General features: G+C 46.0%; 1 protein-coding gene across 1 annotated transcript in view; it reads right to left on the bottom strand.

Moving 5' to 3' along the window:
* Positions 1-4,323: 4,323 nt before the first annotated feature.
* The window catches only part of LOC135390867 (pikachurin-like), a 91,970-nt gene continuing 69,274 nt past the window's right edge, over positions 4,324-27,019 (bottom strand). Inside the window, exons 3-14 of the mRNA XM_064620813.1 lie at positions 20,457-20,627; positions 18,889-19,275; positions 17,827-18,028; positions 16,813-16,957; positions 14,728-14,917; positions 14,011-14,136; positions 12,917-13,154; positions 12,067-12,295; positions 11,603-11,783; positions 11,222-11,300; positions 8,842-9,176; positions 4,324-8,077 (exon numbers count right to left, since the gene is read on the bottom strand). Of these exons, the coding sequence (XP_064476883.1) occupies positions 7,929-8,077; positions 8,842-9,176; positions 11,222-11,300; positions 11,603-11,783; positions 12,067-12,295; positions 12,917-13,154; positions 14,011-14,136; positions 14,728-14,917; positions 16,813-16,957; positions 17,827-18,028; positions 18,889-19,275; positions 20,457-20,627 (2,432 nt within the window). The 3' untranslated portion in view covers positions 4,324-7,928. The remainder of the gene's footprint in view (positions 8,078-8,841; positions 9,177-11,221; positions 11,301-11,602; positions 11,784-12,066; positions 12,296-12,916; positions 13,155-14,010; positions 14,137-14,727; positions 14,918-16,812; positions 16,958-17,826; positions 18,029-18,888; positions 19,276-20,456; positions 20,628-27,019) is intronic.

The raw sequence follows: 27,019 nt of genomic DNA, 5'->3' as shown, positions 1-27,019 counted from the left end.
ATTGCCGCTTAAAAATCGACCTGCAGAGGTGGTTGACCCGGGAGCGTAGGATGCTTCGGCCCATATCACTCACTCGCTATTCCTGTCGTCGTCTGCTATCTTCAGGTCGCGCTCAGGTGGCGCTGCGTTAAGGAGGAGTACTACGTCACAAGCTTTATTCTCGGTCTGCGAAGAGTGCCCCCGTGCAGAGGGGGCGACAGCGCGTCTTATCCGTTGGCTTCGCGTATTTGAAGCAATTTTTTTTATCGGAATTTTCTCGTTGAACGTGATATCGGGGTTCTCTCTCCGCTGCCGGTTAAATCCGACCCGGGAGTTATAGAATATTTGAAAAGTAGGAACTGTCATAGGGCTGTTGCGATTTAAATAAATAAATAAGAAATCCCATTGCATGCCATTGCAGAATCGTGTTACTCAGTATAAAATCCCATTGCATGCCATTGCAGAATCGTGTTACTCAGTATCACCTAAGGCACGAGCCTTTCACTCTTCATTTTCCTTCCTGCCGGACAAGCTTTGGTTTATTTTCAGTATATTCCTTTGCCAGTCGAACTTGGAGCGACCTCCCTTTACACGTCCGTTCCATAACGCTCCCAATAGCATCTAGAAACGCTATCAGGGAGCATTTCCTGAACTCTTAACACAATTTATCATCTGGGTGATTATACGCCTCATCTATCTGTCTTATCTCCCTTTTGTTTTGTATCTAATTTTGACCGTGGTGTACATTTTGGGTTGCAGCAGTTTGTGTATGTTGCCTGAGTATGTTGCCTAGCTATGGGGTAGCGTTCCACTCCTAGAGTGGAAAACCTCCCCATTTCATCATCACAATATATATGTTGTTGTTGTTGTTCTTTTGATTGCTGAATTGTTCATGTTCTTAAGGCACATTGAGACTTGTGTTGTGCGTGTGTCTGTCTGCATGTTTTAGCCTCAGAACAGCTACTTCCCATCGAATATTTTAAATTATGCGTTCAACACTTCTGTCAGTCGCAAAAGAGAGCGAAAGCGAATAGGTAGAACGGAAAGTCTCTCTCTTATTTTCCCCGTCATGTTATCCTTATTTCTCACACCAGAGGTTCTCAGAGCGAGCTCCGCGGGACCCAATGGTTCAGCGGCCCGTCACCCAGCGTTACGGAGCCCGCATAAGGGAATTGAAGTATGTAGATGTTATTGACATGTCACTCATTTCATTGACATGATTCATTGACGTGACGAGTTGCGATATGATTGGACCATTTGCAGGAGAACGCACAGCGCATGCGCGGCTCTCGTTCTGGCTAAAAACAGCAAGAACCATTACTACGCTAAGGCTACTATATTCTTCCGCTTATTCAAAACCGTGGTGCGCAGCTTATTGATCTGGACAGACAGATTGATCTGGAAAACAGAGAGAACAACAGAAAAGAGAGATCAGGGTGTCTTCATGACCAGCTGAAGGTAGCAGACGACAGTAGCAGACGACAGTAGTAGCAGACGACATTCGAGAGGGCGCCACATCTCATCACACGGTGATGGGCGCAATGTTTACCTCCCCCACATTGCTACCGTCAGCGACCGGGATTGAACCCGCGGTCTCGGGCTCCGCAAGCCAACAAAACAGGGAGCTTGCAGCACGTACCGGCCTCAAGCGCGGCTGCAACGGGGAAGCCCCATATTGCGCAAGGCTTGTCACGTCGGACTACGGAACCTGGAAAGAGTTCCGGATTGCTTAAGAATGCGAAAGCATGACGCAACGATTAAAAGGGCGTATGAAGCTGCGAATGAAATACCCACGCACACATACGTATACAGCTGATTACGCTTACCACGTCAACCGTGCATCACCTCCAAACTAAGTGCGTTAGCTCTGGTAATATACTAATCGAGCTGTGACACACTAGAAAAGGAAGTGAAGACACGATTTCGCATGCGGTGGCATTACTTCATCATACACTGATCCACTGATCGGTAGGCGTTCTCGATAAGGAACGAAGTTACCAAACTTTTGTTAAGGCACAACAAAACGGATACATAAAAACTGTCTCTTTCTCTCCCTCTCTCTTTTTTGATTATATGGAACAAATCCCGCACCCCTAGGAAAAGTGAAAAGGATAGGAGAAGTAGAAGAAGCAGATGCGAAGCAACTTGTTAAACACTTGAACGGAAACATCAGGAGCAACGAGGGGACGAAAACAGGACGGCGCAAGAACTGCGGACAACGACAACACAAAATGTCGTCGTCGGTTCTTGTCCCGTCCTGTTTTCGTCCCCACGTTGCTCCTCAGACTCAAGGAGATGTTTCCGTTCAATCGTATCCACCAGCTTGCTTGCCTCCTCTTCTTATGTTCATCGTTAAACACCTTGTTGGAAAAGCCAGGAAACAAAGGAAACATGTATTGACTAAGTATGTTTCCCTTCTGAGAATTTTCTCCGAGTGTTTTTTTCTCTTGGCATTTTTCTGGGTATTCATATTTTCCAGTCCTCGGAGCCCGTTTAGAGCGGAGAGCAGAATACAGGAACCCCACTCCACGCCTTATTACCCGTCTTGCGCCCCGTTTCTCCATTTCCGGCACCTCGCGCCACCTCTAGTCGTGCAGGCGAAGTGAATCGCAGCTTGTACGACAGAAGGCGCCCTGCGCCCTAGTGTCATTCTTGAATTCTTGAAGTTCTCGAACGAAGGAACGAAATGGCTTCGAATGCTTTCTCTCTATCTCAGTGACGGCTTTTTGGAGTGATGGCTATCTAGTGACTCTGGTGTTCCATTCATATCCGAATATATTTCCCGTCGGCAGGGTCATCTAAAGCAGACACGGTCAAAACAACTTGTTCCTCCGGAAGCATATCTCCGATGTCAGTTGTGGTGTTCTTACCTAGGATGACTCCAGTTTATCCCGCTCTGCGATTCAGTCTTTATGGTATACTGCAGCTTTATAGTTGTATTTATCCGGCCTCATTACCTAAGAACACTGCAAAGAACACTATATTTTGATGTTCCTCATCTGCATATGACATATATATGTAGACAGCATGACGTCTCTCCTCTACATTGTACCTACTTGTCGTCGCTTTCAATTAAAAAGAAGCAGAGTTTGTTCTAGAATGCAGCTAACCGCATTTACACTGGGAGTGGGGCGAAGCGAACAAAGGATTGACAGGAGAAAACCTCATGAGCACTCGTCAACTATGATGAACTAGTTGGCGAAGAACTCATGCTCCCAATAGTCAACACACAAGACTTCGTCGGCTTTCTGTCGCTACCTAGTTGTCGTCATGCCCTTCTCAAACTCAAGCTTATATGAAATTAAAATACATTTCCCAATTTAAATAAAGTGAGTTGTTCGCGTCTCCCAAGGGGTGCACTACTTTATGTCACACGTAAAGTAAAAAAGAAAAAAAAACTCCTCATTACGTCAGCCGCACATAAAAATTCACGCCTTCGCACCCATGTGCGAAGAAGAGACAACGATAGCTGTATCGTTCACGCGCAGTTGGCTGTGCGCGCGCGCGTAAGTGCGCCACGTCGGTTCGAAACCACAGCCTATCGCGAACTTATCAAGCATGAACTATTCAGGAACTTCTCCGCGAACTCCGCGTTGGCCAGTGGAAACTCCGACGGACGCGAATTTGTTTCGAGTACGTGTATACACGACCGTTTCCAACTCACGGCCACAGCTTCGTTCTCGCGTATACTAGTGATTTATCCAGCCCCCCCCCCCCCCAATTTTTTTCTGTGCAACATAGCTGTAATGATGGCCCCCCAATTTTTTTGCTACCCCCCATGTCTGTGATTCTGGATAAACTACTGCTTGTTCGTTTTACACCTTCGTCTCTTGGCGTGGGCCTCCAGTTCCCTAACTTTCGAATGTTTTTGGATCCGTCTCTACTGTGCGTTCCCTCGCTGTTGGGTCACATTGTCTTCGTGCAGCCAATGCGCGCTGGGGCGCTTGTTCGCCCGAGGTGCTATGCCAGGTTCGCGTGCTGCAACCGGCGCGCCAAGCCTTCCCCATCTTACCCCATCTGTGGACAACGTGCAACTCACCGTGGCCGCCACATAGCGTCTGGTACGCTGACTTGCGCTGACTGCGCTCGCACCTTGCTTTTCTTTTTTCCGTTTTTATCTGCTCTCCCATTTGCTGCTGCGAAAGATGCGCCAACCAATGGCGCGCCGAATAAAGCGCCAGGAATTATAGGACCTCCATCGGCATGTTCACTATGTATTTTGTTTGATCGACAATAAACTCTACTTATTTGATTGATTGATTGATTGATTGATTGGAACCACGCACGGCCTTGACAAAACTTCCCTCATACAGCTATCGCTGTAAAAGCAAACAACAGAGAAGCTCCGGCGCTCAAGGTTTTATCCAGGGTCAATAATCCCATGCAAGTAAATACACAACTACTACAAAAGGATGTGTTTTGCTGTACAGTGTCAAATAATACAACCGACATTCACATGGTGCACTCTACGTCTATTTCGGTACCACGCATGTGCACATAATACATTGTCAATTTTTCTTACTCACACGTGACTTTTTCTCGTATAGCACATTTCGCCCAGCAACAACTTCCACTTGGTCTTGAAGGTATCACAAAATGGGTTAGATTCCTAGCACTAGGAGGCAGCGCCTGTACGTACACAATCACTGCTGTAATATAGCGTGTGATCACAAAGAATTTTACCTGTATGCGAGTGGTAATTTGTACAACGTAAACATAAAAATGCATACATACAGTGCTTAGACACGTCGCCCTTAATATTAACTCTATATTCGAAATATGCAAGTAATCACAAATTACACAGTCGTGCATCATTGACGACCAGCTGCTTTTCCATCTCAAATTACCCCCAAAATTTGTGATTCCACAATCCTGTTTGAAAGCTACTTCAAATTTATATGCAATACAATAACCGTGATGCGCAACACCGCCGGACCGCCCTGATATTAGGAAGTTGGTTTCCTAACTTCCAGTAACACATTTGTTAAAATTCTGTTGTATACGCTCTTTGACCGTTTGATTCAGTGGGGCATCTGCAACATCCATAGTATAGCCAGGAAGGCTCGTGTTTTATATGGTCATTGCATTCACGACAAGCACTCACGTAATTTATACAAGTAACATGACTACAACTGTACAGCACACCTGACGGCAGTGCGTTAATAATTTTTGTCGTTCGTTTGTGGAACAATAATCGACTTTCCTTTTGCTTCTGTAGATCACCGTGAACTATCATTCGGAAAATAGAAATTATAGGCAAGGAGAGAAAGCTGGTTTAAATGGTTTCTGTACGAGCGACAACTTCCTCCCGTCTTATTTAAGAAGATGGTATCATAACCTGGCTTTGGGGGGTGAGTGCAGAGTTTTTGAATTTGCAATGTTTCAAACTGCAAATTGCACATCGCCAAATGGCAATTTTGACAATGGTACCAGGAAAACGGAATGTCAAACGACAGATCTAGAGTCACTAAATAAGCTACGCTTCAGAGTATCGACACTGAGCCGCCATGTTGTTTCGGATGACCTCCAGCCCCACCTCTATTTTGGCAGTAGAAATAGAAGAAGGTGAAGTTCAGCAGTGGAACAAGACAACACTTCGAAGAGCGCTAAATGGATGGCGCTGGAGGTCATCCGAAACAACATGGCAGCTCAGTGTCGATACTCTGAAGCGTAGCTTATTTAGTGACTCTAGACAGATCTAGCTTTCCTCAGAGCAAGTAGAACGTTACTATAAATAACCGCGCGCCCTGCCACAGGGCATCGACTAGCATGTCATCGTGTTTTGCATGATAGTTAAGCGACATAAGCCCATAGGGAGCTCGATAGGAGCCGCTGTAATATTCAAAAGCAACGACACCTTCTCACTTTGCGAGTATTGTACAGATATATGTATGTCACAATTTCACGCATAAATAAAATATGCGAGAACGTTTTAAGTAGCGTGTCGAGTAAAAATTGAAAATACATTTCATTGCGGATCGTATACATGAGATAAGGCGAGTGCGATATGCCAGTTTTCTTTTACGGTATACTTCAGCGATGTGAAACTTTGCAAAAGCGACTAGCCGAACGGTTATATTTAAATCCTGGAATTTGAAGACTTTCTACGCGTACTTGAAAGCCTTCATCGTTTTACGAAATCTGTAATGAATGCCCGCAGTCTCTTTATATCCGCGATATCTCTTTACTACCCTTTGATTACCTCCGCAACGACACCACAAATCTTTCAGCGCGGCGACTTTGTAGTTGGAGGACTCGGAGGACAATGAACACAACGGCTGAAAATTTTCGACGCACCCCTGTTCTTTGGAAACCTCCTATGCTTGGTTGAACATATTTCTGTCAAGTATTCTCGTACTGGAACTAATATATCCGGGTTTCATAGCACATCATAAAGTGGAAGAACACAGACAAGAATGTTTCTTCTTTTTTTTTTTTTTGTCTACTTGTGGTTCCCGCCCTCCTCTTCTCCTCCGTCTACTTGTTCTTCCACTCCGTGATACGCTGATAGGCTATCATAATTAACTAAATCTCGCTATAGTCGTGTTCAACTTAATAAGGAAAATATAGTCCGTCAGCTCTCAAAATATTACTGCGCTGCAGATAAGGTGGCTGAACGCGGAGGTCACGCTCTCCCTGCGCCAGATAATGTAATTCATCATACTCACTCTGCTTCCGTATTGGCTGTTAAGACTGGCCGCGTGACACTATACTGCAGCAGAAAAGGCGCTCCCCTACCGATGGCGTATGGTGGCGCTACAGTATTTTTCCTGGCGCGCTATTGCACCTCCTTATCTCCAACGACGTATGTAGTTGGCAGACTATAGATTTCTTTTCCTTCAGTTGAACACGACTATAGAGTACGCACAAACCTCTCTGTACTGGATAATTTGTTGCGCGCCACTTTGAAGATCCCAGATCTGCAACCGAAACGATTTTATCTTTACAACAGCGGGTCGCGAAGAAAAAGCTTTTCTACACCTTGCATCGTTATCTCACACTTTTCTAGTTCACTTCCATTCACGCTATAGTATTTTTCTTTTATACACGCTTTGACTTTGACGATGCACCACGAGAGTTCAGTCTCCTCTTGATATCTGTGGCGCGGCGCCTTTGTCCACACAACCTATAAGGAAATTTCTAGAGCTCACACACCGAGTAACGTCTGGCAACATTGGTCCTGCTGAAGAATCTCTCGATGCACACGTCCACACTTTCGGAGCTGTCCTTCAGCATTGCCGTCTCTTCCACTGGAACGTCCTACTTATCTGCGTGCTCTCTCAGAGTTCATGATTAGATTATATACCTTGTGCTGAGGAACTCGGCTGAACGGAACGACAGAGACAACGGAACGATAAAGGCCTTTGTTAGTTACCAAGGCGATCGCGTGCATACTGGCCAGGGACCTTTCCAGAGTAAATACGCAGCTGTATTTGTACGCGATAAGGAACCCTCAAGGGGTACCATGTCTTTTAAGGGTTTGCTTTTCTAGCTGATGTTGTCGACCTTGGACAAAGGCCCCATGAACAGAGGTACAAGGGCGATGGTTTGTTGTTTCCAGGAAGTGTCGTATAGGTTCAAAGCGGTGCACTGTTGTCGCGAGAAAACGTGATTCAGCGCCTTCAAGTCCGCGTCGTATAATTTTTGCTGAGATGGGGCAACATGAATTTAATCCAAAATTTTTGCATAATTTTTATGCAGAGTAACGACTTGAAGTGACGTGACGTCACGTCTGTGTCCGTACTGGCGCCCCACCGTGTCGCACGTCCCGTGGCCAATATGCAGCGAATGTTGGCAAGAAGGCGGCTGCGCAGGAGGCGTCAAACCAATACCACTTGTGTTGTCCCTCCAGCAGGGTGGGCACTTGCGTGTGTGTGTGTATGTGTTGTCTGCCTTTGCGGTGTTCACCAAAGTTCACCGAGGTCCCTGGAATTGCATGTTGCCTCTCTTCAGACGCAGGGTTGCACGTTGATGCCTGTGGTCGCGTGCGAAACGAGACGCACGTGCAAGTCTGTGGCTAGGGTGACATTCGCCACGCATCCCACCAGACCCGAGCGGTAGCGTCCCCGTGTCACGTGGCTTATGTCGTTTACTCCACCTGGTGGAACGACATTAAAAGAGTTGAACGATATATCATGAGCTGGTCATGGAGATGTACAGTGCTCGCAACTTCTAACCAATCTCCCTCTACTTTGACCTCGCTCCGATAAGCGCCCGACTGGCGGGGAACATTGCAACAGTAGCGGGTCTGACCCATGCTCTTTGGAGGGGTGGCAGGGTGTTGCCACGCTGTCGCTTGTTGTCAACAGGTGTGGAAACAGACTCGACAAAAAACAAAATCTGGGGCAATCTTCGGGACCACCTTGCCGAGTCTGTTTCTACATGTGCAGACAACATGCGGCAGCATGTTAACACCCTGCCACCCCTAGAAAGAACATGGGCCAGACCCGGTACTGATTGCGATGTTCGCCGCCAGTCGGGTGCTTATCGGAGCGAGGTCCGGTAACGGGAGATTGATTGGAAGCTGCGAGCACTATACGTACAGTATAAGTGAAACGTAATTTTAGCCATTTTTTGGACTGGATGCATCTCCACAACCACAAATGCATGGAAATTTAGGGACTATTGGCAAGTGCTGGGGAGTTAGTTTCAAGGTTACGGAACTATAAACTTTGGAGCAAATGCAACCTAGGGGACTGGAGGCTATAATTGATACCCTATTTACTCATCGTTGCTCTCTTAAAGTGTAGGGAGAGATTGGGGAGGAAAATATATCAAGTTATTCCTCTACAGAATGTATGTGTGTTTAGTCCTCAAGGAGAGATCTTGTAGGATGCACGCCAAAGAAGCAAATATGCGTACCGATGTAGAACCCGCTGTCGACGTTCAGTTGTCTCAGCTTTCCAGGAGCGACAACTCGTAGCACGGGACCATCGTCCACAGCCAACGTGCCATCAGCGTGCGTCCGTGTCACGCGGAGCGAGTGCCACCGGCCGTCGTCCAATCTGCTGTAATTTGCCACAACGAGAGCCTCTCCAGAGCCCAGGTTGTAACGGAAGGCCGCTAGGCCTCGTTCGAGGCCCAACGAGACGAAGTCCGCGGAAGGCCTGTAGTCCCTCTCACCCGCCCAGAACAGGAGGCCGTGGCTCGAGAAGGACCGGAAGCGAATCTGCACATCCAGTCTGTCACCTCGGACCCTGTTATACGAGAAGAGAAAATATGTCTCTTTTTTTTAGAACGGTTAAGGCACAGGCTAGCTGGTGACGGATGGAGACACGGAACGAAGTCCTGGGGAAAAAAAGGAACGGCGCCAAAAGGTTGCTCTGTGAGGTGTACGAGGTACAAAGAAGAGGAAACTGCGTCAGCCTTCACTTTCTTTTTCTTTTTTTTTCTTCTTCGTCTAACTGGATGGTGTCTGGAGCTGAAACTACTGAAACTATAACTGAAACCAAGAAACTGAGAAGAGCCTTCACCTCTTCTCAGTTTCTTAGTTTCAGTTATGGTTTCAGTAGTTTCAGGTTGTGTAATCGTCTTCTTCCTTCCGTGTCCAAAGGGCGTCACTCCATCATCTTGTTTGAGTTTGATTATAGAAAAAAAAAACACAAAAAAAAGAAACCGGAACGGATCATCTTGTTTGTGTGTGTGTGTGTGTTTCTCGCTGGTATGTGCAAGCTGTCATCAACGGTTAAAGGAGCAGTAAAAGCCCTCTAAATTTTTAGTTTTTGGCCGTGGCGTATTGCGCAACAAATCAAATCTGCTTTTGCACGAGAACAATTATCCTATAGCTGACGTGTAGCGCTCGGTCGCCCAAGGTCTTGGATGTACATACCCCTCAACGCCTTCAGAGTGTTGCTGATGTCAATCTGTGACGTAAGGGGTCCTCCGCAATTACCATCGCGTCGTGTCCGTAGCAGACCAAGCTTCAGTGAGAAATGAGGTTTCACGCTGCTCCACGCTATTGCGACGTCACGACAGAAGGTCGTGCCGGGCTTCCAAAGCCGTGTCGCACCGCTCATGGATGCTTTCAGAGAGTTTTTGTCAATTTAACTGCGCAGTGACAGTGCCACCGTGCAGCGAATATATTGGACATTGGACACGCTTGCACGAACGTTGAAGAAATTGAAGAAATTCCTCAGTGGCGTCCCCGATAGAAAAATGCACCAGAGCCAATCCGAATAGAACCATTAGGCCTATGGCTGCTAGGTCCTAACAGTCGACTTAGAGTTGCTAATGGGCCGCCAAGCTTGCTTGATGGTCCATCAAAATATTCTGATGGACCATTAGAATTCCTAATGGAGCCTTGTCAGATTTTTTGATTGGGTCCTCAGTAGCTTTTGCAGTGCTTTACTCACGAGAAACGTTGAGGACTGTAGAGTGTGCACGCAGCACTACCGAAGCTACTGAGTACACTACTGAGGAATCTCCTTAACGTTCGTGCAAGCGCGCCTAGGCACCAGACAAATAAGGACTCCACAGACAACAGGTGGGCACGCTTCCGGGGACGTTGAGGATTCCTTAGTGGTGTCCTCAGTAGTTTCGGCAATGCTTCCTGCATGCGCCACAGTTCTCAACGCTGCCCTTGCGTGGAGCACTGCCAAAGCTACTGAGATCGACACTCAGGAATCTCCTCAACGTTCGTGTAAGGGGGCCATGGTGGTCCCTGCCGGACTGCTTGATGTGATAAGCGAAACAGCGTTCTGAGCAATGCTACAGTCACTTTCTTGCCCCCTTTAAGATGATGTCCTTGTTGTAGTCCACGCCTTAGGAAGCTGCTGAGCTTCGATTGGGCGACACGGAGCTGATGTCACTGGACTCACCACGAGGTTCCCGCCCTCCACACCCAGAGCTACTTCGTTGGAACCTCAGGTGCGTGTCTCGTGCTGTTCTACACGTCTAGGCCCACAAGAGCACAGCAGCTCAGTAAGGTAGGCTATTACAAATAGTCTGCTAGTGCTGGTGCTTTGTGTACACCTCGACTGTTCTGTTACCCCAGCATGGGCATCACCAACCAGAGTATGCAAAGACCATCAGACAACGAATGAGACGAAGAGCCCAACGTCTTCTCCGTAAATCCATATAAATTATCCGTGAATCCGTAAAATTTGGTTCACCAGCAAGGGCACAAGTTATACTAGAAGCAACTTCTTAGATTTGTGCAGCATGAGCCGAATTAACAAGGTCCAAATGTTCTGACTAGTCAAAGCTCGTATGGTGAGTGCAATTAAAGGACTATGGTACTTGCCTCTTCATGATATCATCCGAAGTGTAGTGCAAGTAACTGGCCCCACCAAGCATAGGTTCAGCTATGGCTTCTCCCACTTCTGTAACATCCAAGAGAGATATAGTAAGTACCAAAAAGACAAACGCGGAGTTCGGTATTCTACTACGGCGTGCGAAGTCACGAAGGTCTTTTCCGTCACGCACTATTAGAAATGTTTATTCATAAATTCGTACAGTGGGATGGGCGGTCATGCAGGTCATTCTTCCATGTGCAACACGCAATGTCTGTCCCCATTATTTCACGCTGCTACCGTCACATAATACTGAAACAATGGATAGCGGAACGTATGAGCTGCCTCCATATGCCTCCGACGCAGCTGTGTGCCATGTACTTATCCCATACCTGTCTGGCAATTGGAACCCGCGTAACCAAGCTTGCAGTGACAACTGTAGGAGTCCATTTTGGGCTGACAGGCCCCACCGTTGTAACAGGGGCCCGTAACGCAGGGGTGTACGCAATTGCCCACATTCACCCCTGACAGGGATTCCTGCATCAACAGCACTGGTCGTCCGTTCAAACTGACCTGGAATGTACCAAGGGATCATGCAGACATCAGTCAACAGCAGCAGTATGCAAGTTAGGCGAGACAGCGTAGGGTGCACTAGAGAAGGCGCACTATAATAGTATCGTTTGCCATATATTTGTTGCATTCACCCAAATAAAGTCACAACGTCGCCAGTGACACCCCTGAGGTGCGATAAGGTAGGGAAAGATAGAGACATCAAGGACCTACATGGCGCTTAGCACAAAGACGAACGAGCTGCGTTTTGTTATGGCTCTATTACATATGCATCGGTATTCTATACCTCCTGAATACATCCCACAAATGACTGCGCAATGGCGGCTCCTTGCGCCGTCTCTCTGACGTCAGGCACACCTCCCATGTACAGGTTGAGAGGCAGAGACAGTTGGCTGAACGCTCCTGGTGCTTCGACGTCCACTCGATCTTGGTCGTCCACTTGAAGACTTCCCAGGCGACCCGTACGAGACATCCACACTGTGTGCCATTCCCCTAAGGCCACTGGCTCTTCGCTCCTGCGATAGTGGAGCAAAGATTAGACCATAGGGAACCCTATTGGACACGACAGGTCACATTAAGGACGGTATTGGCCTCGAGAACCGAGAGGCCCTCCCCCTTGCGACAACACCATTACAGAGGATAGACCCGATGTTTTGGTGTGGTTACGCTGCGGCACGGAACGGAACCACACCATGCTTTCCGTACCGTAACTACAACAGGAAAAAGTACGTAGGGCGTCCGAACTCCATGCACTCGGAACGTTTCGGGCGTTCTCTTATCCTCACCATTTGGGCGATAGACGCGACACCTACAGCTCGTTGTAGATCTATACACACAATAAGTTGTTGAAAGTGAGCGCTCGATGTTGTGTGTGTCTGTGTTCGTCCTGGTTTTAGCGCTTTTACGTTATGGAAGTTTCATTGCTCAATACAGAATTATGGTGAGAGTACGCACCACAGGGAAAATACTTTGCATGGTTTAGACTGGGTACTGGCAGACTACCTGATGAATAAGCCAGGGTATCGAGCCTTGTTTAATGCCACTTCCTTGCTCCTTAAACATGTACGCCCGTTAATGTGACACCGTGTCATGATTACGCAGCTGTTTAGGGCAATCTGTTTCCCGTATCAACTTGCCTGATGACGGCCGTCCCCGTGCCAAGATCGAAGCTGCACTCGACGAAGCCATTGACCATCTGCAGGGCCAAGAAGTCGCCCGTCCCGTCCATCTTGCATCCGTTATAAAGAAACACCCCGTGGGGTGACAAGGGCTTCACCACCATCTTCAGCTCCACGAAGGACAGGTGGTCGTTTCCAAGACCAGGAAACCGCAAGAAGGACGAACCGTTGAATGACGGCACGACGATGTCTACCCCTGCAATATGAATACAAATACAAGTAAACAATCGCGCACACCCGAAAAAGAAAGGAGTAGATAGAAGGGAAAGTGCATCTTCTAGTCCCCCAGATTGCAATTGCTTCCCATTTTAGTCCCCTAACCCCGAAATTTACTCCACAGCACTGTACATGGTCCGTAAACTTCGCGCAAACCATTGGTCCCTGAAGAGGCTAATGGTTATGACAATGCATCTATGCACCTGAGCTGTAGCCCTTGTTTACCAATTCCCGACGACACCGCCAGGCAAATGGCCATTCAGCAGCTTGTTAAGCTGCGCCACCCTGGGATACGGGAGATCATGCACCATCATCGCCCCCTTCTTCCCATCCCTCCTCCCTCGAGGCATACAGACCATGCTCCATAGGCTGCGCACTAGATCTGCCCACTTCTGTGTTGTAAACAACGGCGAGCCCGATTCTGTCATCACCCCCCCCCCCCCCCCCCCAATGCATTTATGGTTGTTGCCCGCCTGAGCGTGGCCGACTGCGGCAAGCAGTTCCATCGCTGCTACCACCACTACCAATGCATCTAGTCGTCAAAAGGAGTAAAGTTACTCCGCTTTTTCTTAGCGTACACTCCGAGTCCATCGAATGAGTAAATCCTGAGGACCATATATCATTATTAGTGCCTTTTCTGGACTAAATGCTAGGATGTTTAGGAAAGCCTCTGGACTGTCTGCGCCGCTGGGGAGTAAACTTGAGGATCAAGCGACTGAAACGGGTAGATCTCTCTACCAGAGGAACGTTCTCTGTTATGGGCCCTTGCAGCAAGACAGTGCTAAAACATCGAGGACTGTGCCAAGGCTATATAGAACGTCACGAAGGCAACTTACGTGTCTCGCAGGTAGGCCCTGCGAAACCCAGGGCGCAGAGGCAGACACCGCGGTCGGGACTCGTGGTGACACACTGGCCTCCGTTCTGACATTGCATTCGACTGCATACGTCGCCCCCGCACTCCTCTGTTGACAGGACCAAGTAGTAAAAAATGATATTAGAAAGATGACACGTTGGAAACTATAAACAGTAAACATGGCTAAACCTACGTCGCCGTTCGGCACGGATGTATTAGGGATGTAGTAGGGCTCTGGTAGGAGCCCGGTGGGGATCACGTACGGACCTGGTATGGGGGGGGGGTATATGTTTATTAACAAAAAATGAAAGGAAAAGTTAGCCAGGTAAAGAGCCGGCTTGCTAATCCAAAAAAAGGAAAAAGGGGTAAAAACGGAAAGGAAAAAGAAGTCAGGAAAGCATTGTTATTGGAGCTTGAGGTTCTGGGTCTTCAGGGACTGTTTCGATTGTGCGGATGTCCTGTGTTTTGAAAAAAAAAAAACGATCCATTTCACTGTATTTATAGGTTCGATAGATGCAACATACATCTTCATATTTTTCAATTTTTCCAGTACAATGCGAGACAAAACAGGTTAAATGAACCTCATATTTCCTCAGTTGTATGACACTTTCACAACCAATCGATCTCTTGTCCTTTAACGACTGACTATACGTGTCACCAACATGTTAAATTGCATTTGATGCTAAATAAATCGTCTGACCTATATCAGCCCCGTCGACCGCGTCCCCTTGACTTTCCGGTCGAAAGTCGTAACGTTTTCCGTTGATCTCCAAGTATCGAACGCAGCCCTGGAATCCCTCCTGTGCTCCTATTCTTCCGGACACGAGGCTCGCGTTGGGAGAACCTCCAAGGTAGACGTTCAGTCGGAAAGTTATTCTCGAAAATAAGCCCTGCACAGAATACAACCAGTTGCAAGTGGCAGTGCATAAACTATCTGTCTGGCTCTAGACAACTAACGAAATGGAGACTCCTACATGAAAGCTTGCGCATAGTAAACAAGATGCTTCATGATGAAAGAAGGAAGTCATTGAAAAGGTTAGCCTGCTGTAGGACGCGAACTCACATCTTCTGGATTACCGGTCCAGGGCTCTTATCAATTGAGCTAAGCTAACACGCCTGTCCAGTGACTTCCAAGGGTATGGACCGGTAATCCAGAAGATGTGGGTTCGAGTCCCACAGCTGGCGAACCTTTTCAGTGACTTCCTTCTTTCATTATTATTTTTTAGACACTCGAGGCTTTGTATGTATTTGCCCTTTCTGTGTGTCCCAGCCTCAGAACATCAATAGGCCTGTACCCGAGAAACGTCATCATGACGTTGGTAGACAGACTGAATCTGAAACAAATCGGAAGGGGAGGTCTGAGTTCCACGAATGGGCATTTGTCCGCTGTGTCCCACTGAAAGAAAAGTAGGACCGAGGGTCTCGTCCCTTTCAGGGACCATCGTAAGCCCCTCAAGACCGTGGCTTTCGGGCGCGAACTTGTTCGCCCCCTAGCTTCCGGCGTAGCTCAACTCTACCACATTGGTGGCGCTGCCGAACACTATGACGTCATTTGTTTACAAACAGGGTGAGGTCTATTCCCAACATGTTTTGTAGTCATTATGTCTGCAGGATGTGACTTTATTCTTGACAACACTATATATGCCGTCTCAAAAGAGTGAATTTGTATTGGACCGCAGGGTAAAAATGAAAGGAATCTGCCTCCTGTTTTACCTCGACGCAAGCATGGGATACCGCACCTTCGCAGTATTCACGAGTGTACGCGACCGAGGTAACAATTATTGGGGACTGTCCTGAGACATGATGAAACGTAATGAATAAGTATGGTCTTGAATCGCTACAGCTTCGATGCTGGGCAGAACAAGATCCAGGAGCTCTGTTCAGAGTGATGTCACGGACTTAAGAAAAACAATTGCATAAGTATTATGCTCTAGAATGTATTTATATTTTCTGCGTGTAAGTGTCATGGGGTAGCCATTTCGATTTCGTCGTGACAAACATCCCATTTTTTTTCCTTATCACATCACCATATAGAGTAGCTGAACGAAGGGGGGAAATTCAAAACTGTAGGTCGTCGAATTTGGTCAAATATGCGCTGACACATCTACATCTAAACCGTCTTATACATATAGACGTCGTCTTCGCTTCAGCGCGCAGAAATTGCTGAAATCGTGCAAATCGATTCGCAAGCTGTGAAAGATACGGGACAGTCAATATTTCAGGAATAACGTAGCCTGTTCGCCTTACTTTAACGACAAAAGACAGAGCAAACGGAAAAGCAAGCTATCATAGGAAGGAAGTATGAAGAATGCATGAGAGACGAAGATATGAAGAGCTGAGGCACATATAGAAAAAAGAGAAATGGTCCAGCTGTTTAAACAACAGTCTTCAGCTGAAATTTTGTACATTGCTCTCAAAGCAAGGCCTTCTAAGCCGGGATTCAAAAGCGTATAGCGATTCATTTTGGTTTGGTTTAGCCGTTTATTCAGCAAGTACACAACGTTGGAATTCGAACGATCTTGCGCAACAACAACAACAGCAACATAGATGAATGGATGATGATGATGTGGGATGTGAGACCTTGCGCAAACCAAAAGCGGAACGCCCAGTTTTTCATTCAATCCTCTTTCATCCTTGAAGAGCACGTACTTGAGAGCGTACGAAATGCGTCATTTATTCTGCGTATTTCTTCAAAACACACATTCTGGCATATGCCAACGCTCTGACATTGCTGAACAAAGTTATGAATGCCAGGTATATTAGTGCAAAGAAAGAAAGGCATTACCTTAGATCGTCCCTGCACTTGATGCCCACTGTTGAGTTGCATCCATGCGTCCCACCTATCCCTGTACACCGTTAGAGTGTTCCAGGAATTGAGAACCGCCGGCTGGTCACTCCGCAAAATGCCTTGACCCATCCCACAGTCGAACCTGTAGATTAAATACCATATCTTCTCTAAGTCACATTTAGGCGGCATAAGCTGACAAGCTACTGACACGTCAAGATACATCTAAATGGTGTGATCGCTTGATCGCTTGATCGCTAGTTGAAATAAATATATCTGGCAGAAGCATTTGATTACAAACAACTCTCCCGCGAGCCTTTTCGCTTGAAACCGACGTATTCCCGAAGTTATACTTATATTGTCGTGAGAGACGGAAGCGGACTCTAACTCACGGGGAGTAGGAGAGAGCCGGAGAATCTCCTCACGAGCTCCTCATGAGCCCTCATGAGCTCGCGTGACGTCCCCATGACGTTTCCCCAGGGTTGTCACCCGTGAACATCCCCTTCCACACCCCTCTCCACATATTCTGTGCCGGCATACGCGTTTTCCGCCGCGGGCGACCGACCGAAGCAGATCATTGACACAATTGAGGGCATATGAAAGGCAACGCCTCCGTGTCGCCACAGTGTCATCACACTTATGTCATGCTGACGTCACACTGATGTTGCGCATACGCTTCTTCGCGCGGGAATTTCAAAACGTGTGGATTCCAATGATTCGTAATGTGCACACAATAATAAATTATAACTCTCAAGTCGGCGAAATACGAGCAAGTGAATGTGTGAGTGTGGACATGGGGTGTGAACACGAGTGTGTACAAAGTCAGGTTGTTGGAAAAGAAAGTCCGGTGGCAAAGGTACAAAATAGTATGGTCAGTAAAGCGTTATTGAGTGAGGGCTGGACTGGAAATGAGTTAGCCACCCGTTTAGCAGCGTCGTGGTGTAGGAATAGCTAGAGAGAAAGTTTGGGTGTGAGTGCTGTACTGAGTGAGACAATCGGGAGGAAATAACACACCTGAACTCTACGAATCCTTTGTCGAGAAGGACGGCGAAGTAGTCTCCAACCAGTTCGGGAGTTTCGCCCGAGTAGAGCAAGATGGCGTCGTGCGACTCCGGTCGAAACTGCAGGGTGATCTGCATTAACCTGTGGGCGTTCTTCAACACGGGCAGGGAGAGGTAGGATGATCCTCCGAAACGTGGGTATCGAACTTCCACCTCTAAAGACACGCACAGAAAATTACGTATTAAATCAGAGTATTCTCTACATAACACTGCAATAACTAGTAATAGGCAGATGAGGTTTTCAGGTTCTACGTGGACAAATGAAAAATATCAAGAATGAATTTGGTTTTGGTTTTTGGTTTGGTTTACTAATCTGAAACTTAGTCACCATCGAGGTCTTCTCCGGAAACCATGCACTGAGCCCAGCGGTGTTTTCACTGTCCAAAACGTTTGCGGAAGTCGTTTTTAGAAACAGCAAGGGGCTGTCTCCTCACATTCGTCTGGATCTCCGGAACTGGCCAGCTTCTATTCGTTCAACTGTATTTTGACTTTTTCACAATTCCTTAGTCACCTTGGCGACACCCCTTTGACTCCAAAAATAAAAAATCTGTTGGAAGGGACAATATCTCAGGATGTTCAACAGGTTCAAGCACAGGTCCTTGCTGTTTCCAAAGAAGACATAGAAAAGCGACTCGGACAGTGGAAAAGCGCTTTGCTAAGCGTATAGTTTCCGAAGGGGACCATCTCTATGGTGACTAAGTTTAAAATATGTAAGTATACTCTTAAAAATGAACTTCACCACATAGCACGCTCCTAGCCAACCATCTTCCCGAATGACAACGTTCTCGCCCCTGATTTGTTGAAAACGGGAGGCGGAGCCTATTTTGTGTCATTATGCACGGCACAGAATAGGCTCCTCCTCCCGTTTTCAACAAATCAGGGGCGAGAGCGTTGTCATTCGGGATGATGGTTGGCTAGGAGCGTGCTATGTGGTGAAGATCATTTTTAAGAGTGTATATCTTACTTTTTTAAATATAAATTCCCTTTCAATGCTTTTCGGTTATTCCACACTGACCTTCATCACAGAAAGGCCCTGTCGTTCCCAACCTGCAGGCGCAACGGACTCCCCCTCTCACGTCATCCTGGACGCAGCGCCCCTCCTTGGAGCAAAGCAGTTCGTCGCACGACGAAGCATCGTACTGCAAGACCTCGCGCGACGTCTTCGACGTCGGCGTCGTTGTCACAGTGACCGTATTGAGCAGCTCGTAACGGTCAGCGTTGTCCTGACGTTTCCTGGCGTCGCCTTCTTCGGGGTCGTCGTCAGCACCGTCCTGGTCGAGCAGAGATGCTCCCGTCGCCTCGGATGGTCGGGGCGAAAGGGACAAACGTTTTCGGTCCGGAGGCTTCAGGTTGAGGTCATCTTCGTCGAACAGTTCGTCGATACGGTTCTCGTAGTTGGAATCTGATGGAGCGGAATGTTTTAGAAATTTTTCGAAATTTTAAAGCGGGAACACATTATTCGATCAATGAGTATAATGATGCTCAATAACGAAACCAAACCAACAAAACCAATAACGGAACAGACTAAATAATAATAATAATAATAATAATAATAGTGAATGTTTGATTAGGTGCCCATTAAACAACCCGAAGGTCTGAGCTAATTAAGGATTAGTGATTAGTGTTAATTAGTGTTAACTAATTAGGGTCTAGTGTACCAGGATTAGCAGACAGCTTCAAGCTTCATTTTTCCCCCCCCAATTAGAGTACAAATATTTATACGGTACTATTGAATATAGTTACTTAATAGTTCCATTCTTTATGTGTTTTTAGAACCCAAAACAAACTTTTTCGATCTAAACAGCATGCGGTTTGATTTGATTTGATTTTAAAAGAAAAAAATGGAGATGGTAGTCTCGAGCCACTCGGGACTGGCTACTCCAGGACGCGTTATTAATAAAAGAAAGGGAAACTACACTAACCTCGACGCTTTGAAACGCTTTGAAAGAATGCGGTTTCTTTTTCTACGAAAGCTCGGCTTCACCGTGTGTCAAAGCTGCTTAATGAATGTATGTAATGTAAGTGTCTTAATGAATATTACGACTCTGTACATTATGTTCACACACTATTGCCGTTTATATCAGTACATATGACTAACCTTAAGGGACTACTGTACAACATCACGCCGCAGCCTTAGAACATCTAAAATCTACAAACACTACCACGAAAATTTGTTATTCTTATCTACGATTGTATAAATTAAATTATAGCTCTTGTTGGATAAAACCTGATTATATTCAATACCTACTGCTCCAGGCTATGTCGGGTAAAAAAAAAAACCCAATGTTAACCGAATTACGTTTCGACTTTCGAAAACGCCAGGGCAGACAAACTTTGTCTCGCCCGCCACTTTTTGCAACATACCACTCCATGTTCGTAATAAATTCGTACTCACACTGTGCAAAACTATAATTATTTTCGTAATTGAATCTGTACACAAAAGGCACGCGTATTTTCTCATATTTGCGCACCATTGCAACGTTTAGAAAAGGCCTCGTTTTATTCTAAATGATAACGCGTGATTTCTCCTCAAGCTTTAAGAAAACAACTGAAGCAAATGTATAGCAAGATAGTCCCTTTCACCTCCAGCCTCCAAAGGGGCGTGCGTTCTCCTCCGAACCACCTGCTGCATATTTTCGTGCACCCCTGGTGTGGTGGGCGCTTCGGAACTCCCGGGGACCTTCTTCGAAGAATTGTCTGTAGAATTATTCGTTTCTTCCGGAGATAAGGGCACACTCTCATTGGCTTCCAACGCTGAAAGAATAGAAACACAGGCATCAAGAACTATACTCAAAGACAGACCGGGTTCCTCAAAAAGTAATTAGAGATGAAATCAAATTAGTCTCTTCCACGACTATGCGTGGAAATTTAATAAGGGCGGGAATAAGAAGTTCGGAAGAAAGAGGCGAAGAACTAACACAAAGGAAAGTATAAGGAGACATGTAAATAGTTGCCTCCGGAATAAAATTATGCCATCATCTCGCCGAAGCTCACCTTTATAGTATATTCGGTATTTTGTATTTTGCTGGTGGCGTTGCTCGCTCATTTTTCGACGTAAAGTAACTATACCCGCTGTCCCTGTCTGCATGCCGTTTATGTTTAATCTATAATCTCTCGAAGTTAATCGATTAATCTTTTTCTCTTCGTATTCTGCCTCGGAATAAAATAGAAGCACGACGTCGGCTGTCGTCTTTTTAGAAAATATGCATCGGAGGACAATTCCTGCGAGAGAACGCTGTGTCGTTATACAAAAGCGATGTCGAAATGAGATATCAGTAGGGTAAAGTGAGGCTACTTGAAGACGGGGGGCAAGTTGAGGACAGTTTGGGTTCTTCGCGTGACATTTTCTTAGCAATAATTTTTTTCTCGTCTGTGACACCAGGGTGAGAACAGTCGTTGTCTGGGCTTTGAAGTAACGTGTTGACGTTCTGCACGTGGATTTTTAGAAAGACGTCAGACGCTGTTTTGAAGATGTGGTCGAGGTAAGGGGGGCCTCTTTTTGTCCCATCTGTAACTTTCGCAACCATTGACTTCCCGTTTGCTCACTTCTGCTCCTCGGCTAATAAAATACGACCTCGCGGTTATGATGCCGTGTCACTGCCCTGTGTTTCCATGTGCATTACTCGTGGCTGACCGTTTCGGCTGGCCCAAACAAAAGACAAAATTTTAACCCGGCATTAATTTTTTGATGTTCTCAACTTATCCATAGGGTGGGGTAAGTTGATGAAGATATGTAGCCGATCATTTTTGGCTCGTACGACATAAATATCCGATTTAGCACCACAGTAATTTGTGGATCATTTCTCAAAGGTTTGGGGATTAAGTTGACGAATTATGGTACAGTTTAGGCGATTATTCTGACTGCTATTAACAAAATAGTTGAACTGTCTTCAACATCGACCACCTTACCATATTAGATGTTGTAGGCAACGGACAAAGTCTCATAGATTTAAATCAAACAACTCAGGCAAGAGGCGCTGACACCAGGACTCGAAACCGGACCTTCCGATTTCCGGTCATGTATGCTACCGCCACGCCACGACAGCTTATAATTGGAAGCCGATGTGTTTGTGTCGTCCCTGTTTGTAGCCCGCCTCGGCTAATATTTCTCGTTGTTTTATCATAGATTTCTACTAGAAAGTGGGACAGTGGCACCTATTAATTTCCGGCGGTTTCCTAGTTTCTTTTTTTTTTATTTTTCTGATAAGTATCAAGGTAAATGCCAGAAATACATACTTGGCACAAACAATGCTTCCGTAATCGAAAATGCGGAATTACCGCGCTGTCGGAAATATTGTAGCTATGTATAGTTACGCGCACTTTTTTTTTCTTCTTTCAAATAGTTTGAATTCATACGCACAGTTAAGCGGCGTTTCCGAACAATAAGTATGAAAAAAAAAAGCTTCAAATACAAGCACATATATCTATCCTGGGTTTTGACTAATCTTTGGTTCGTGACGCCCTGCCACTTGATCATCTGTTCTTCTTGTCCTTCTTCTTTTTAAGTGTTGAGGGCAAGCCAAATACCTATTGGGATGACCTCAATAGGTATTTGGCTTGCTACTCTTCAAAAAAAAAAAAAGAATATTCACCCCCCCCCCCCCCGCCCAACACACACACACACACAATCCTTGTTGAGCCAATTATCTTCTTTTCCGACATTTCAGAGATATATGTTACGGCATTTTGTGCACGCAAGAGACCTCGTGTCAAATGGTTGATTGGAAAAAACAAGCTTACTGGAGGCGATTATAGTTTATTAATTTATTTGCACATAATACAGACCGCCGTCGCAGCCCAATATGGTACGGCGTATTTATCATAAAGGGACACTAAAGCAAACGGAAAATAGGAGAGAATGCCGTAGACATTTACATACCGTAAGTCGCGAAGGAGACGAAGGACCTCTCGGCTTCTTCCCATTAATAAACTTTGCGTAGGAAATTCGGTAATTAGCTAATTCTTGGCATTCGCGTTTGACACCTTTAATTACCGCGCGGTCGGGTCCTTGATTAATTAGTTACAGGGGGCGCTCGCTCTGCATATCGCCGCCAGTAGTAACTCATTTGAAGCACTCGTTCGAGTCCGGAATAAATCGACAACTTTAGGCGCAAATATCGGGGCACTTTTGGGCACTATTTCCCTGCGGCGCAGTTGCACGTATGGGTGACTTTTGAAGAAACGGCGCACGGTGTTGTTGGGTACAATGTTTAAGTGTTACGTTTAGCTGTTAATAATTAGGGTGCCGCCTTTTCGGTTTTAATCGAAAAACACCGAAAAACATACGCCGGGTAATTTTTTTCCTTCATTCGGTTTTATTCGAAAAACATCGAATACAGAGGGGCATTCCAGGGCATGACAGAGATAAATTGCTGCACATGCCCAGCAAGTTGTTGATGCACATCAGAAAACACCAGCGGCATGGCCGAGTGGGCTAAGGCGTCCCGCTCGTTGGTGGTAACCAAGGTCGTGCTGAAGACTGGGAGGTGGTGGGTTCGAATCCTACGACTGTGCTGTCTGAGGTTTTCCCTGGGTTTTCCGAAGACTTTCCAGACGAATGTCGGCACAGTTCCCCTTGAAGTCGGCCCAGGACGCATACTAATCCCCCTGTCCCCCACTCCTTCCTGCTGTCGTCTGTCCTCATCTGTACGCTGCTCATAGCCACAGTTGCTTCGCGGCGCTAACACGCAATCAAAAAAAAAACATCAGAAAACCATACATAAATACGATGGTCGTGAAATATGTCCGTTTACGTTTTCGTGAGCCGTAAAACGCCCCCGCAGCTAACAACGCCATGTTCAATGAGCGCGTCATGCGGAAATTACATTGTGATTTCTATTCGCCGGTAACCGTCGGGTAAACCATGTACACCCCAGGAAAAACATCGAAAAACGCCGATTTCGTGGAAATCAATAAACACCGAAAACCATACGCCGAATCCGCCCAAAAATAAATACCGAGAACGCGGAACCCTATTAATAATGTATGCGGTTGTGTTCAATCCTGCACTCTAAGGGAAAAAAAAAAAAAAGAAACAAATCGGGCAGTAGTTCCAGCCTGTATCTCGTAGATTGCGAGTGCTCCTTTTTTGGCCCCAAGATTCACCCTGAAATTTATTCCCCGGCACTTCGAATATCACGAAATTTCGCATAAATTTTGACGCATTTATTTCTGAATGGAAGTAATGGTTGCGGTAACGCATCTAATCCTCAAATGGAATAAAATAACATTTTTTTTTATAGTATGCTTTCCTGAAAGTGTCTACAGAAAAGGAAAGGGGGAATGGGTGATGTGTCAAAAATGTTTTTCTAAGAATAATCGTTTTTTTTTTTTTTACATGGTAAACAGCGTGTTTGAGCAGCGCTATTGTGTGTCATCCTTGTTTTCACTCATTTGCTCTTTCGTACATATCTTAGCCAGAAATTGTTTTATTAACAGTCATATACTGACATTGTTTAACTACCACTTATTGGATCGACTGATCTTTCTTCGTATTTGTCATTGTTTGAACTTTGGCTGCGCGCAATTTATACGATACTTTATTCCAATCGTAACAAGGAATTTGAAGCAGAATTAAAAACGTTATAGATGTTAGTGTGTTATAGATGTTTGTAAATGTTAGTATAAGTATGAATTAAACTAAGACACACACAACGACCGGAAAATGTAATGGGCAGAATGTTCTGCTCTAGAAGCAGACAATTCAAATGTGTACGGACGGACTTCATGTGTATACTGAACAGGAGCGGCGGAGGGGGAGGTTACAGGGGTTACTGTAGACCCCCTGAATTTGTGAAGGGGGCGCAAAATTCCCATGGAGGTGAGGCGCCAAAGTGTTATCTCAGGTGCCACGTGGGAATAAAATGCCATAAAGTCTTTTCCTGAATCGATTAAATTGCCAGCATATAGTCGAGGATTTCGTCTCGCGGAAGAGCTTTAGAGCGGGAGTCTTTCGGATGCCGTGATACAGTCAGAGATAGGGCTTGCGTGGTGTGTTTTTGTTATTATTTTGTATACTGAAACAATCATATGCAAATAATGCAATATACATTCAGTCTATGTACAAGACGAAAACAATAAAGCATTTGCCACTTTTTATCATTCAGACTGCCTCGAATTTTTGCGACCCGTGCATGAATTGGTGGAGGCGGTGGGGGATTGAAAGGGGCGCCGGTTGGAATCAGGGGTAACCCCTGAATTCAGGACGTTGCGCCACCCCTGTAGTACTTATGATATACACGCACAAAGTGTCGACGCCCGTGACCGTGATGATGATGATCATGATGATACTAGTAGAAAAGAACGTGATAGAAGCTCCGCTCAGCGGTGAACCATCCACTGATAATGCGCAGACATAAATCTATAGTAAAAATCACGCGCATTATTTGAGCACGTCACGCATGTTTTGTGTACAGTTAAAATTACAATTCTTACAAAAATAAGATGGTAAGTTGTCTGCTATATAGTTCGCAGCGCAGCAGACATTTTTTTTTTTCAACCACGCGAAAAAAAAAAAATGTTCGCACCGTAAAGACAAGTAGTAATAACAAACCGACAACACCCGGGAGATTATACATTGTCATGGGTCGACTCATTTTAAGTTAGGAATGCGGCGAAGGCATTGCAACTCTTTCCAGCCGAATCACAATAGGGACATCTCGAGCACCGCGTTATTTTCTGAGTCATTTAAACGGTACACAAAATTATTAGGGCGGACGTGCCTGGGACGTGACTGGGCATTCAATGCCAGCCACGCAGCCGAGAGCATAAAGGGCCCGCATCTGCATAACTTCCGCACAATGTACTGCACGAAAGAATTCGCTAGTGACGAAAATTCAACGTAATTAAAAAAGAAAAAAAAAAAGAAAGAAAGCAACTTTACGGAGCCACACAAAGGATGATGTTCGTAGAAGCTGTGATGAGCTGCTCCCTTCGGACGATTTGGAATTTAATATGAAAACGACCTGAGGGAAGAAATAGCTTAACGATGGCGGAAGAAAAAGAAAACAAGTGTGAGAATTTCGACCATTAATTAGCATAGAAACCGCATCGGATCTCAATACTCGCTGATAAGACGGCTCGAGAGAATGGAAGGATTAAGAGTACATCGATAAGGGAATCGATAGGGATGTGAAGGATTTGTGGGAGCAAATTGGGAAGGTATTCAGCGGCCGAGCTGAGAAGGGTGGGGGAGTTGAGAATTAGGGAGCGATTGCGGCGGGTAGCATACGTTTCCTAAGGGAGATAACCAAGCTTAGCTTCTGTCACAGGCGAATGTAAATTGAATTACATAAGCAGGATTTACACTTGTACAGAACTCTAAGGCGTCAGAAGACGGTCGAACTCTAAGAATGGAGCTTGACCGCATAGCATGATGAAGGTCAGCCATTGCACAAATGATATCGATATCACTCCTGATGTGTAGAAAAAAGGGGGCGTACGACCTTTAATGACAATTTCCGTCTATTCACACGGACGACAGAATGCTACAGCGGAAGGTGCGGAAAACGTCGTAGCTTTCTGCTGTTACGTATGCGCTCATCGGAGTGTTTTCACGTACACTGCTAACCGCGGGGTATATCTTGCGACACAGTCACATGCTATTCCGTAGCAGACGACAGGAAATGACGCTGACGGTGTCGTCTGCTACGTGTCGTCTGCTAAGTGCGCCGTACGCCACTCCCTATATTCCGGCACCGTGTGAATGCTCAACATAGCACGGGACGGAACCTCGGCTCCGTGAGCAGTGTTCTCGCTTTTTCTTCCACTAGAATCTTCCGTGAGGATGTCTTCCGTGTCAATACACGGTTTCAACAAATCAGGAAAGAGAACGATGTCATTCGGGATGACGCGGTTGGCTGAGCGTGCTATGCGGTCAAGCTCTGTTTCAAGAGTGCAGGGCACGTCAGAGCTCGTCGCAGGGCTATGAAGAGAAATTGAAAACTGCAAAAAAAAAAAAAAAAAAAAAAGTGTATGCACTAATTCAGCGAGCAATGTTCGCAAAATGTATTTTTTTATTTCGTGTTAGCGCCGCGAAGCAACTGTGGCCATGAGCTGCGTACACACGTGGACAGATGGAGAGAGGACAGCAGGAAGGGGTACCACGACGTACCAGTCCTCAGCAGGACCTCGGCTACCGTCAACGA

The sequence above is a fragment of the Ornithodoros turicata genome, chromosome 4, assembly GCF_037126465.1.
Source record: "Ornithodoros turicata isolate Travis chromosome 4, ASM3712646v1, whole genome shotgun sequence".
Lineage (NCBI taxonomy): Eukaryota > Metazoa > Arthropoda > Arachnida > Ixodida > Argasidae > Ornithodoros > Ornithodoros turicata.
Note: the sequence above shows the minus strand (reverse complement) of the source record. Positions and strands in the feature narration are given on the sequence as shown.